This window comes from Sinocyclocheilus rhinocerous, unplaced genomic scaffold, assembly GCF_001515625.1.
Source record: "Sinocyclocheilus rhinocerous isolate Xijiao unplaced genomic scaffold, SAMN03320098_v1.1 scaffold504, whole genome shotgun sequence".
Classification (NCBI taxonomy): Eukaryota; Metazoa; Chordata; class Actinopteri; order Cypriniformes; family Cyprinidae; genus Sinocyclocheilus; species Sinocyclocheilus rhinocerous.
The window spans coordinates 743,564-756,753 of record NW_015645076.1 but is presented as its reverse complement, the minus strand read 5'-3'; the positions used below and the strand labels follow the sequence as shown (position 1 = coordinate 756,753).

The window sequence follows — 13,190 nt, the reverse complement described above, 5'->3', positions numbered from 1 at the left end:
CACAAACACATTTCATTACACCAAATACACAAAATAATGTTCTTTTTAGCAACATCATATGACCCCTTTAATACATATTTATAGCTTGGTATAATAATTTTGATATTTCTACAGTATATGCATTTTTGGCTTCATGTTTAGTTAGAATCACAGTTAAAAAGTTACGAACATTTCGAAGAGAGTGAGAGAGCAGTCTGCCTAAAGCCTCTTTAATCCGATTAACTCTCCCTCTTTCCCTTTTAAAGGTTGCCATGTCTGGGTTTTAAGTCATTCAAGAACACTTCATGCTATTCTAGAATTGCAACCAAGGAAACCATTGTTCTGGATAGGTTTTGCTGGCAGAGGAGAAGCCACTGTCTAGACAAGATAAAGATTTTGCCAATTTTGTGATATCTGCTTGGTTTTACAGTCAGTAAATATTAGAGCAATAGTTTTAAAGTAGGACATCTCTAAACTACACATTTAGTAAAATAAAAATACACATATGGCAATGTTTCAAAAAAAAGTTTCAATATAAATTAGCTAGATGCTATTTAGTAAACAGTAAGCCTTATGAGTTCACTTAACAGGTACATATATAGAGTATTAGTTTCCAGTCTCTGTAAGAAAGATGTGTGAGTTATGTATTCTGATATGTATTCACAACCTTGATCCAGCCACGCTTCAAATCCCATGTCCTCAATTGCCGACCGCAGTTCTTCTGGACAGGTCACACTGGAGTCAAATGTTACAATTCCCTTCTTTTCCTGTAAGCAAACTTTTATGGCATATACTCCGGCTCTTTGGGACACCATTCCCTCTATGGCTTGAACATAAGAGCTGCATGTCATTCCTTCTATTCTGATGGTCACAGTCTGAGGTGGAATACTGGCAGAATTCAATCTAGAATTCCAACCAGGAATGGAAACCCTAAAATTCCCTGGTGGAATCTCCTCTAAGAGCCCTTTAACTGTCTCCAGGGTTAGCAGCGATGGGTCGAATCTAAGGTCCACAGTTCCTTTTTCCAATGAAACGAATACAGAGTTGACACCTACCACTCCCGACAAGGTCTCTGTAATGTTCTTCACACATGACCCGCAATGCATCCCTTCTACACCTAACGTTACATCAGACCAATCAGTCACCGAAGGCTGCAGTTGACTCGGCAAGGCCATAAGTGAAGCATCAAACCCCATATCCTCAATATGTTTTCTCAAAACTTCTGGTGTTACTGTTCCAGGGTTAAACCTCAAAGAGGCTTCTTTATCGCTCAAAGACACCTGGACACCAACAACACCTTCAAGACTTCCAATCCGCTCTTCAATAGATCGGACACATGATTGACAGGTCATTCCCTGCACCCGGATCTTCACCTCGCTCTCCTTGACCACCAATTTGTGGTCCAAACTGTGCTTCAGTCCATTGTGGCCCTCTGGTTCATAGGCAAGATTATCAAAAGCATGTTTTTCAGGGGTCCAGCTTTCCTGTGGACTTCCATTTTCCTAATCAAACAGGAAAAATTGAGCATAAACTTATCAGCATAAACATATTGCTTACATGTTTTGAAACATAATGTAGTTTAACTTTGTATTATTGACGTAATCCTGCAAGGCATTGTAAACATGTGGGTTGTGGAAACAAATATGCACTCAACTGAACCCAATAAATTTGCTTTCAATCTGAGGCACTACAAAGCACTCGCTAATCACACACAGAAGTATTAGCACAAATTTTTCCCATTATACAGCATCAAAGAGCAGATTAGTAAAGGTTGTCCGACTGAACAATCACAAGACTTGGAATTTACTCCTGCTATTTTATTACTAATGGTGACTTTTGCACTATTGAGTGTTGATCACATTGGATCCAAAGTGGCATTTTTATTTGCACTTAACTTTACATTAGTGTTTAGACCACTTATTTACTCATATGCATTTGGCTTTGATCAAAAGAGTTAAAGTTTCTCTGTGGCCAGAATATCAAAGACAGAACAATGTTTTATAGTGACAACGATTGTTGTCATTCATTTTTACTTGCCAACTGAAATTATATTAATGCCATTGAATTTGACATTTAACCTCCTCCTAACTGATATATAAAAGTCAAGAAGTTAATGCTCATTCATAGAATATGTATATATATATATATATATATATATATACACCAACTGGTAATTTAACGCGTTAATTAGATTGATTTATTAATTACGGTGAAAAATAACGCGTTAAAATTATTAACGCATTTAATGCACTTGCCCCGCCCCAGACCTATGTGGGTGATCTGACATTTAATACAGTTTATTAATGACAAATATGAGGCAGGGCAACAACTCACTGCGTGATGGAGCCTATAGAATGTAGTTAGAATGTCCCTAAAATTCAAGATATGGGGCAAAAATGCCCTTTTTAGTTTTTGTCTCATATTTACATCATATAGTTAAGCAATATCACACAAGCAATAGGCTAAGTGCAATATCACACGAGTGCAAATGTGATACTGATCTTAAACAACAGTTCAGTAAGTAAGAAGTTAATAGGCCTATTGTGTTATTTTAGACACAATGTTGTCTGTTTTGCTCAATTTTGCCAACGAAAATATAAAGACAAAGCAGAACCGTTCGTCTCCGAGCAACACACAGCGGCATTTAATTTCTTATTGCACGTTTTGAACGAATTGGGTGAACCATTTGGCGCGTTGAACCATTGGCTATAGGCACGTTGGATTTGAAGCGGCGCTGCATGTATGACATCAAAGTTTCAGGAATTAAAACAAAAGTTTGATTGACCTAAAACACATTTTTAAAATATCTTCAAATTAGGAATTTTATTAATAAGGCACAGCATCATCCTCCTCTCTTGCCGGATCTGTTCCCTTTAGAAAAAAATACTTTTAATGGGAGTAGGCAACTTTCTTTATTTTATAAACTAATCTCCACCAACTGCAGGGAAAATACGAAAAATAAACGTTTGGCATGGTGTCAAGATATAAATGAGAATATAACAGAAGATGAATGGCAGAGGATCAAACACAGACAATAATATAAAAATTAATACAAGGTTCAAACTTCTGCAATATAAGTGGATTATGAGAGTATACATAACTCTGGAATCCCAACATTCCCGATCAATGTATAAAATGTAATCTAGAGATAGGAACTTTATATCATTGTTTATGGAAGTGGCCCCAAGTTCAACTTTTTTGGGAAAAAGTTTTAGACTTTTGATCTCTGGTGTTGAGACAAAATGTTCCCAAAAGTCCTAAACTCTACTAAATAATTTCCCTGTAAATTGCACTTTAACTAGCTCTAATAAGAAAATCTTGATATTCTGTTTATTACAAGCAAAACTTATAGTAGCTCGTCATTGGGAAAACATAGAAAGAACTCATTTTGGTTACAAGAATTGTCTCATTGCTTGGCTTTGGAAAAAATCGCATATTTTCTGTGTTACTTTGCTTAACATGCATCACCTCGTGATTTTAATGTACCATTGTTTTGACATGTATGTGTATTGTATGTATATGTACATATATATGTCATTTTATATTATTTTATTATTATTATTATTTTATGTTAAATGTTCTAAAATCAATAAAGGCAGTGTTGAAAAAAAATGAATCTGCATTGTGGTTGTGTTGTGATCTTATTCAAAACAATTTAAAACAAAAAGAATTGACACTTTGAGCACAAGTCCATAATGCATCTGCATCTGTTAGAATACCTGAACTTCAGGACAACTGACTTCATACAACCACAAAAACCACTGTAAGAGCAACTAGTAATGGCCAAAAAGAACAAGTTACTTCTGAGAAAAGGCCTAGCACTTTATATTTTTATCTAATGGAAGTAAATTCACACACTTTTGTGTTGCTTAAGTGTCCTAATTTTCTAATTTTAAAGTGTATAATATAATACATATAGGCTATGTAGACAATAGGCCTATGTATTATATGCAGAAAAGCAACACAAACACAAGAATTTTAAAATGTTTTTTAAACTTCTGAAATATCTTATTGTTATTAATGAAACTTTACGTCCTGTTCAAATTGTTATGAATGAAACAAACCTTATATTCCTGGGGTCCATCTTTTCTATTTTGTGAGAAAGGACAAACGCACGGGTCCGGCCCGCAGCGGCACAGAGATTTGCAGTCTTCCATGCAGAGCTGCTCCCCACTGACTGGCCCATTATCAGACGATTTTTTGATAAACTTGGCAAGATTACTGAGAGGACTGAGTTTACTCATTATACCGGTATCCCGTAGACACAAGTCTGGAGTTTAGCTTACCCTTTCTTAACCAACAGTCGAAAACCAAAAATCGCTAGTTTGTGTCATACCGCTGCTGTTGAGTGAAAGGATTGTCCCGTGGCGTGACGGTCCGCGCGCATTTAAATCTCCGCAGGTTTTGCGCTCATCTGCCGCTGTGGATTTTGCACTCGTCACCGCCGGGCAAACTTTTCGCGTCACATTTTCTGTCAATGATTAAACTAATGATGTTACCGAGCGCAAAACGTAAACAAATAAAGGTTATAAATCAGTTCCGAGCAAAGCACACGGCTATATGACTCTTCCCTGTGTTTCCAGTGTTAATTCATCTCTGTCAGGCTTCTACAACGAACACTGAAAAAAAAAAAAAGCTGACAGCGACATACACTGCAGCGACAAAGCGACATACACTGCAGGGACCTCCCAATGGGCCAAACGAGGACAACCACTTGAAACTAAATAGACTGACTGAAATCTAAAAATTCAGATTTGCCTTATTATAAAAATAACATGAAAAGTCAACTTCTTTCTTTCTCATTTCCCAACAAATCCCACAACCCAGATAGCATATGTAGTTAACGGGGTAATAGTGATAATATTTATCAATATGAGAATACTTTTGAAATATATACAAGTAACATTTAAGTGCATACTAAATTTAAGTATACAATTCATTTATAAGTCATTTTGGAGCTGCAAAAAGTACAGACATATTTCACTAACGCGTTGTGATTCGATTAGTTAGTGTGTTATGTTATAACAAATCTATTCCCTACAAATAAATTAGATGAACATGTATTTTGGAGCTTTTTCTTTTGTCAACTTAAGAGTGTTCTGGGCCTTAGTCTTGGCTTTTCTAACAACAAAAGGGGCTTTTTGCCCCAAATATTATCCTTTCACTATATATATAGTGAATTAGTGAATTATAATTGTCATTTATACAACAGCCGATGGTACTGCATGTAACAAAACTGAGAATCATAAACAAACTTTTGAGACAAAATAAATAGTAACACTTTACAATAAGGTTCATTAGTTAACATTAGATAACTACTTTAGTTAACATGAACTAGAATGAACAATAGCTTACTTCTACAGCATTTATTAATCTTAATGTTAATTTCAACATTTACTAATGCATTATTAAAATCGAAAGCTGTGCTTGTTAACCATATTTAATGCACTGTGAATTAACATGAGCTAACAGTGACCAGCTGTATTTTAACAAAGATTAATAAATACTGTAATAAATGTATTGTTCATTGTTCGTTCATGTAAGTTAATACAATAACTAATGGAACCTTATTGTAAAATGTTTCCAAATACATGTACTAATATGTGAGGGACTCTCATTTGTTACACAAATCTGCATAGCCTACATCTTAGAACTGTTAAAGGTTAGATAAAAATCACCTCAAAATTATCCTTTAGAAATAGTGCATACTGTATAGACAAACTGGTGTTTGGTAAGTGCTGTGGTGGTTTTTGTTACTATTTAGTGTTTTTAAGGGAAAAAAACAAGATCAAGTTGTATCGCTGTTGGCAAACAGCGAATTAATAGCAATGAGTGCAACAACTTACTGAAATACTGAGTAGAGAATACTAAAGCGCCAACCAGTGGTGAACAAGTCAAAAACAACTGAGACATGATACAGATGTAGTATTTGTGTTTTCCACTAGGGCGCATGCGTGCAAACTTTACCCACTGAATTAAGAATTGCACAGCATTAATAAGGTAATAAGGTCATTAAAGTTCTTTAGCGTACTATGTAAAGTAGACATACCACATGGTAGGCTATATGAATATGGTAATCTACAGTGTTGTAGGTTATTATAGCCTACATCAAACTACCATGATACATCAAATTACCAATACAATAGCCTACATCAAATTACCATGGTATTATAATCTGAATACCATGAATACCATATTAGAATTTGATACCGTGGAGGTAAAAAACGTACCGCCACTGTACTTTTTGTAAATGTTCTCAGAGTCTCTATTTCTGTTATGGTTAAACAAGAGTTTAATAGCAACTGAAACAAAGAAACACATTTGTGAAACCTACAGTATCTTCAGTCTTAAAATGTTGGTCTTTTTAAATCTAAGAGATTCAGTATTTTGACTATTCTGCCAGATCTTACCTTACCCATACTGTACACCAGGAGGATCTTCATACACATTGCCTTCAGAGAAGCACACGTTGATTTGTTTAGATGAACAGCAGATAATCTGACCTCTCACATCAAAGTCACATGACTGTCATGAACTTCCAATTGTCCTTAATTACCAATGACATCAGCAACCACAGAAACCCCCTTACAAAAATGCAAATGCAACCGGTGCACACACATTGGTTTTTACCTAGCTTAATGGAAAGGAATATAATTATGCATTCATTTAAAAAGTCTTGCCAGACTTAATTAAATGATTTGGTGATATACAGCCCTGAATTTAAGCAGCCAAGGTTGGTGACATAAGGCACTCACCCCACAAAACCGCCTTGCTATATACTAGCAAATCTGTTGAGAACAAAACATTTTGCATGTCTGGCAGGACTAAAAGTCAAATAGTGTTTAGACACTTTCATTTAACACTCCTCAGTGTCCCAAGTGGGTCTGTTATTGGCCACCCACTTTACTTTGTCTGCATTTGTTTTTCATTCAGATGGCATGTAATGATTCAGCGTGAATTGTTTGTGAGTTCATTTGCCAAATCCCATCCATCTGAACAGACCATAAATCCTAGGCTGAATCCGAAATCACCCCTTATACCCTCATTCACTATTCCCTACATTAGGCCATTAATACAGTTCATTTGAAGGAGTAAATGAAAATGAGTGAGTCAATTCGGACACTGAGCATGTCCATTGACACTCAGCGGAGACCATGTCAACTAGATGCGCCCCAGAAACAGATCCCCTGCGAAGATCTCGTCACCTTGACGACCATCGGCAGAAGACCACGGGAACCAGACAAGTCCTCTGCACAATCTAACCTGTGTTGCAGCCTGGAATTAAACCATGCCATGCTGGTTTTGTCTGGCCAGAGGAGAGCTGCCCCCCGACTGAGCCTGGTTTCTCCCAAGGTTTTTTCTCCATTTCTGTCACCGATAGAGTTTTGGTTCCTTGCCACTGTCGCCTTTGGCTTACTTAGTTGGGGATGCTTGACTGATTGCACTGGACACTACTAGAAGAGAGCTGAACTGGATGATGACATCACTGAATCATCAATGAAATGACTTTGGCTGGAAAAATGACTCTTTGTTATTGTCCTCTTGTATTATTGACAAACTATTTTCCTGTTTGACACTGTAAAACTGCTTTGACACAATCAGTATTGTATAAAGCAGGGCAAAATAATTTGCTATACCCTATTTTCCGGACAAAGTCACATTTTTTAATCTTCTGGAACGTGCTATGATTTATATTCCAAAGTGACTTATATAATGCATTTAATGTCAAATAGCCTAAGCAAAACAAACACTTAAAAACGGGCATTTAAAGGTTTCTATAAATATGTTTCTCATGTCTGTGTAGTGTCACAGTTATGTTTAGTTTAGTTCAGTTCCTGTCATGTCTGTTATGAGTTCTCATTAGTTTGGTTTCTGATTAGTTAATCCCTGTTCCAGTTTAGTTCCCTCATTTACTATGTGTGTTCTGTTCTATCCTTTGTCAGTTATTGTCTTGTGTTATGTGTTGTTCTATGCCCGTGTTCTCAGGAAAGTCTGTTTGGAAGTATTAATCATTGTTTACATTCCTCATTCCTCTACACTGCAAGTAGACAGTACCGCTGAGTTTTTCTTCATTTCAGGAAGAAGTTCACAGAGACCGAGATGGCAATCAGAAACCAAACTAATGAGAACCCATTACAGACATGACAGGAACTGAATCAAACTAAACATAACTGTGACACTACTTGTCACACAGACATGAGAAACATATTTATAGAAACCTTTAAGTGCCCGCTTTCAAGTGTTTACGTTTAGGCTATTTGACATTAAATGCATTATATAAGTCACTTCGGAATATAAATCATAGCACGTTCCAGAAGATTAAAAAAAGACCCCAGTTTGAAAACCCCTGACATAGAGCAGCAGCAGCAAGCAGGTGAGGTTGTCATGGCAACCAGATTGACAATAAACACGAATAATGAAAATAATGCACGATTAACATGTCTGTCAAAACGATCTCAAAGGAGGCTTTTATTAAGCAGATCAAGGAGTGAATTACTCATCCACTCTTTTTAAAACAGAGAGGCTATTTGTTGGACTTGATTCAAGTTAACGCACAATGGCAGGCACACACGTTTCGTCTTACTGAAAATCTATTTTTAGGTTGTGTTCTAAAACAGTCACCAGTGGGCAGTCGTGGCCTAATGGTTAGAGAGTCGGACTTGTAGCCTGAAGGTTGCGGGTTCGAGTGTCAGGTCCGGCAAGAATTGTCGTGGGGGGAGTGAATGTACAGCACTCTCTTCCACCCTCAATACCGTGACTGAGGTGAGACCCTAGAGCAAGACACCGAACCCCCAACTGCTCCCCGGGCGCCACAGCAAAATGGCTGCCCACTGCTCCGGGTGTGTGTTCACTACTGTGTGTGTGTGTGTGTGTGCACTTGGATGGGTTAAATGCAGAGCACAAATTCTGAGTATGGGTCACCATACTTGGCTACACGTCACTTCACACTTCACTAAAACTGCTGCGTCCTGTGGATCACCTTTATCTGATTGTCCGGGTCCGGAGTCATCAAGCAGAGTTTTCATCTGAGATTTTGCATTATCTCCAGTTCCCCTTCTAGGGAGCTCCACACTGCGCCCCCAGGGGGCACATTGGGGAATGCAGTCTGCATGACCGGTATGTGAAGCATGTGTGAAACCACGGCAATCTATTGGCCCACCTGGCCCATGACGTCATAGACGGGATTCCCGGAAGTATAAAAGGGCACCTGCTGAGTACGTCATCCTCTTTGCTGTCTTCAGGAGCCGTCTGTTTGGATTGCACTGTGTTACCATGTCTGTCAACCTAGGCTATCATTGGTATGGCGGGATGGGCTTACCTGAATACAGCTATCTGAGACTAGCTGTGTCCCACTGCGGTTGCGGTGAGCCCTCCTATGGAGTGGCCCTTTTTCCTAGAGCCTAGCTATCGTAGTTTCAGTCCGGTAGCCCGTCCTGGGTACATAGTTATCTGAGGATATCTATGTGCTAACTCAGTGACTGCTCCCCTTCTTAGGGTCTTTAAGTAGTGATCTCTTTGAGCCCTTGCCTGGACAGTGCTTTCTCCCCTGTTAGGGTAGTAAGTAGATGACCCACTCTCTGTGGTCTGGGCAGCTCTGTAGGGAGGCTATCTTGATATATCATTCTGGTCCACAAGCCTTCATAAGACCTTAGGGGCATTGCTATCCGAGGATAGCCATGTTCCAGCTCAGCAGTTACTCTCCTTTGGGATCTCTGAGCTCCTCTGGAGGTTTTCTGTTAGCCTCTTCAGTGGTCTTGTGTATCCAGGCTAGTTCTGCTCATATAGCATAGCCATCTGTGATAACTGTGCTCTTAACTTGGGTGGGATGTTTCCTTTATCTATTCGGATTCCCCGTTTCTGCCAAGTTGCGTGAGCGGCCCGTGGTGTCAGTGGCATGGCCCCTTTCTGAGGAAAGGCTTGATGTATGTATGTCGCTTCCTTGGTGCTCCTCCACCAGGTGGACAGGCATGCTCCTCGGCACGGCTTGGTTGGATTGCGTTCCCCAATGTGCCCCCTAGGGGGCGCAGCATGGAGTTCCCTAGAAGGGGAACGTCTCGGGTTACGCATGTAACCATGGTTCCCCGAGAGGGAATGAGACGCTGTGCCCCCTTGCCATGCCTTCGGCCTGCCTGCCTAAGTGGATGACGTACTCGGCAGGTGCCCTTTTATACTTCCGGGAATCCCGCCTATGACGTCATGGGCCAGGTGGGCCAATAGATTGGCGTGGTTTCACACATGCTTCAGATACCGGTCATGCAGACTGCAATCCCCAATGTGGCCCCTAGGGGGCGCAGTGTCTCGTTCCCTCTCGGGGAACCATGGTTACATGCATAACCCGAGACGATTTCTCTGCAGTTCATGCACGTTGTTAAAAACGCTGATTATCATTTTATGCCACACAACAGGCAAGCATTATACCAGTCTATTATCCTTCAAAATGCAGAATCGTCAAGCGACAATTTCTTTTTGACAATTGAGGGAGACTTTAAGTTTGTTTTGATTTATTAATTTACTTACAACAACTAGACTGCAACAGTTAACAACATTCATAGCTCATTTCATCACAGTAACGCTATGTGTGTTGTTTTAATAAGGGGAATTTAAGGCATTGTGTCGGGAAAAAATTTATTGTGTAATAACGACTCCAATCTTTTGTTATTCCTGACCCTGTTTTGATGTAAAGTAGGCTAAATGGAGTCTGAGTCGACTCCGAAAAACCCTAATAAACCCGTCTGTATAAAGAAAGCGACAAAATCTTCTTTGTAAGGTTATTTAATCTAACCACATATCATACACGTCTTCACAATACAATCTATAATATTAATAAATTAGGCTAATGAACATGAAACTATTTTTGTCCAGATGCAAGATAAATTGGAATAATAATAATAATAATAATAATAATAAAAATAAATAAATAATAATAATAATAATACATTTTGGCATCATCAAAAGGATACTACCAAAAACTAAAACTTCTCTCATCATTTACTCACTATCATACCATCCCAGATGTAGGCCTAGGCCTTTACGTTCCTCAGATGAACACAAAGATTTTTAGAAAAATAATCAATTGCTGTGAGTCCATATAATGCAATTAGAAAGTAGGGATGTGATGGTGTGGAAATATTCACACCGGTACAAACTTGTGACAAAAGCGGTATAACCGGTAACCAGAGCTGGGTAGTAACTGATTACTTGTAATCTGGATTACGTAATCAGATTCCAAAAATTAAGTAGGCTACTTGTAATTAGAGTAAATTACATTTTAAAGTAGCCTACTTGTAATCAGACTACAGTTACTTTTTTATTGATTACATGATTACATATTATTCACACAATAGCAATCAGCGGTAAACATACATTTACGTAATTTCCTTTAGACAAGAGAAACTGGTGGCGGTAAGACGTGGTGTAATTCATCATACATTTATGTTTTATATACCACACATGTGTATATTACGGTAGCTTGTTACAATACGATCATAATTTATTTCCTTTGCATTATATCTTGCAGCTTTAGTAATTAGTTTGTTGTTGTTGACAGATACATGTTACAGTGAGACAAAACGATGACCGCATATGCATCGAAAGTGAAGCCTTCAGAGTTGGTAGTTTGTATCGGTGTCCTTTTTGTGCAATACAGTACAGAATACATCCTGTAAGTATAATAATTATTACCTCCTCTGCTATTACAACTGTACTAAGATCAATTCACAATCTATGAAGACGATTAGACAAAATCAAAAAACTAATTTAGAGTTTGTTTCTACCTTTCTGCTAGGTATCCAACTAATGCAGAGTATAATCAAGTTGCCAACACACTGATTGTGAAGTACCCTTTCCTGAGAGATAGGGAAGGAAATGACTGTGTAAGTTGCATAGTTTTTAATCCATTGATTTATCTCTATCAACATAATCACACAAGATATTGTAGTAACAATATCTTGTAATCTTTACTTGCTGGAAAATGACAAACAGTCAAATTTGTGTCTTTAGCCCACCTGACACATGTCCCTAAAACGGAAATTTAAAGCAGAACGTGCACCATTGCAGGTTTGTGTCAAAAGCCAGCTAGTGTAGCATATTGTAAGCCCACTGCCATATGCATAATTTATTTTTGGCACTGTTAATTAATTTTACATTTTCACTTAGTGCAGGACAATGTAAGGCAGATACTACAGACATTTAAATCTTTTTTTTTTGTATATACGCCACTTTTTCACTGCCTGACCATCGTCTTAATGTTTATGCAGTTCAATGTGTTTTTCTATTTTTTTTTATCTAAAGCACCTTATTGTTCAATAAGTGTTTAGATGTTTCACATATCTGTCTTAGCTGTCATCTGTCATGGTCTAAGCATTATCTGTTTCTGTTGTTCTGATGAAGGAAACTTGTGTTGGGGAGGATTCAATGTCTGTTGAGGCCCATGTGAATGTGCTACAAAGTGCGTATCGGAAAACACATCCAGCTCGCTCGATTGTCCAAGACCACATGGCACGAACATTCTCCTGGAGACGTTGAGAAAACATGGAAGGAATGTCTGTGGAGGATGTACTCAAAAAATACCCATACTTAAGGACACCTGCTGGAGTGAGTATAGTAAAAAAAAAAAAATCATTAACATCTTCTGTACACTTTTAGCCCATATGTTAAAAATCTTAAAACAATGGTTTTAGAAAACAATGTAAGATTTATCAGTCTATACAAGAACATGAAATGCATCATATATTGTGAACCTTATACATTAGCCTTCTAATTGTTTTTGCAGTTCTGCACTGTATGTAGCTATACTGTCTGAGCCAAAGAGGCTGTAACAAAATTTGATGAATTTGAAAAGCATTTTAAATTTTGTATTTTTATTTATTTTATTTTTTTTTATGTAGGGGGACCCTGCTACACCCTTTCCAACCATACAACTGATGGATACTGACTGGAAAATGGCAATCATAGGAGGAGGGCTCAGTGTGGTGAAAGTAGATGTAATAGACATGTGCCAGTGCACCAGCCTTGATGAAGCCTTCATAACAGCCTTCTGTATGTATTTTGCTTTCAACATTGCACGTCCACCACACCTGAAAAAGACACTGACTTTCCTTCAGAGGCACATTGTCAACATTGTGGAAGAGGGAGACAATCCGCTGCCAGTAACTTTACTCCAGATGATTAGCCTTTTGTATTAGATCCTCATGCCTCAACTGTACCATTGC

At 38.2% G+C, this 13,190-nt stretch overlaps 1 protein-coding gene across 1 annotated transcript in view; it reads right to left on the bottom strand.

Annotated features, from left to right (window-relative positions):
• The window catches only part of LOC107705568 (copper-transporting ATPase 2-like), a 21,565-nt gene extending 17,180 nt beyond the window's left edge, over positions 1 to 4,385 (bottom strand). The window contains exons 1-2 of the mRNA XM_016508889.1: positions 4,044 to 4,385; positions 647 to 1,481 (exon numbers count right to left, since the gene is read on the bottom strand). Coding sequence (XP_016364375.1) covers positions 647 to 1,481; positions 4,044 to 4,223 — 1,015 coding nt within the window. The 5' untranslated portion in view covers positions 4,224 to 4,385. The remainder of the gene's footprint in view (positions 1 to 646; positions 1,482 to 4,043) is intronic.
• Between the last annotated feature and the right edge of the window lie 8,805 nt (positions 4,386 to 13,190).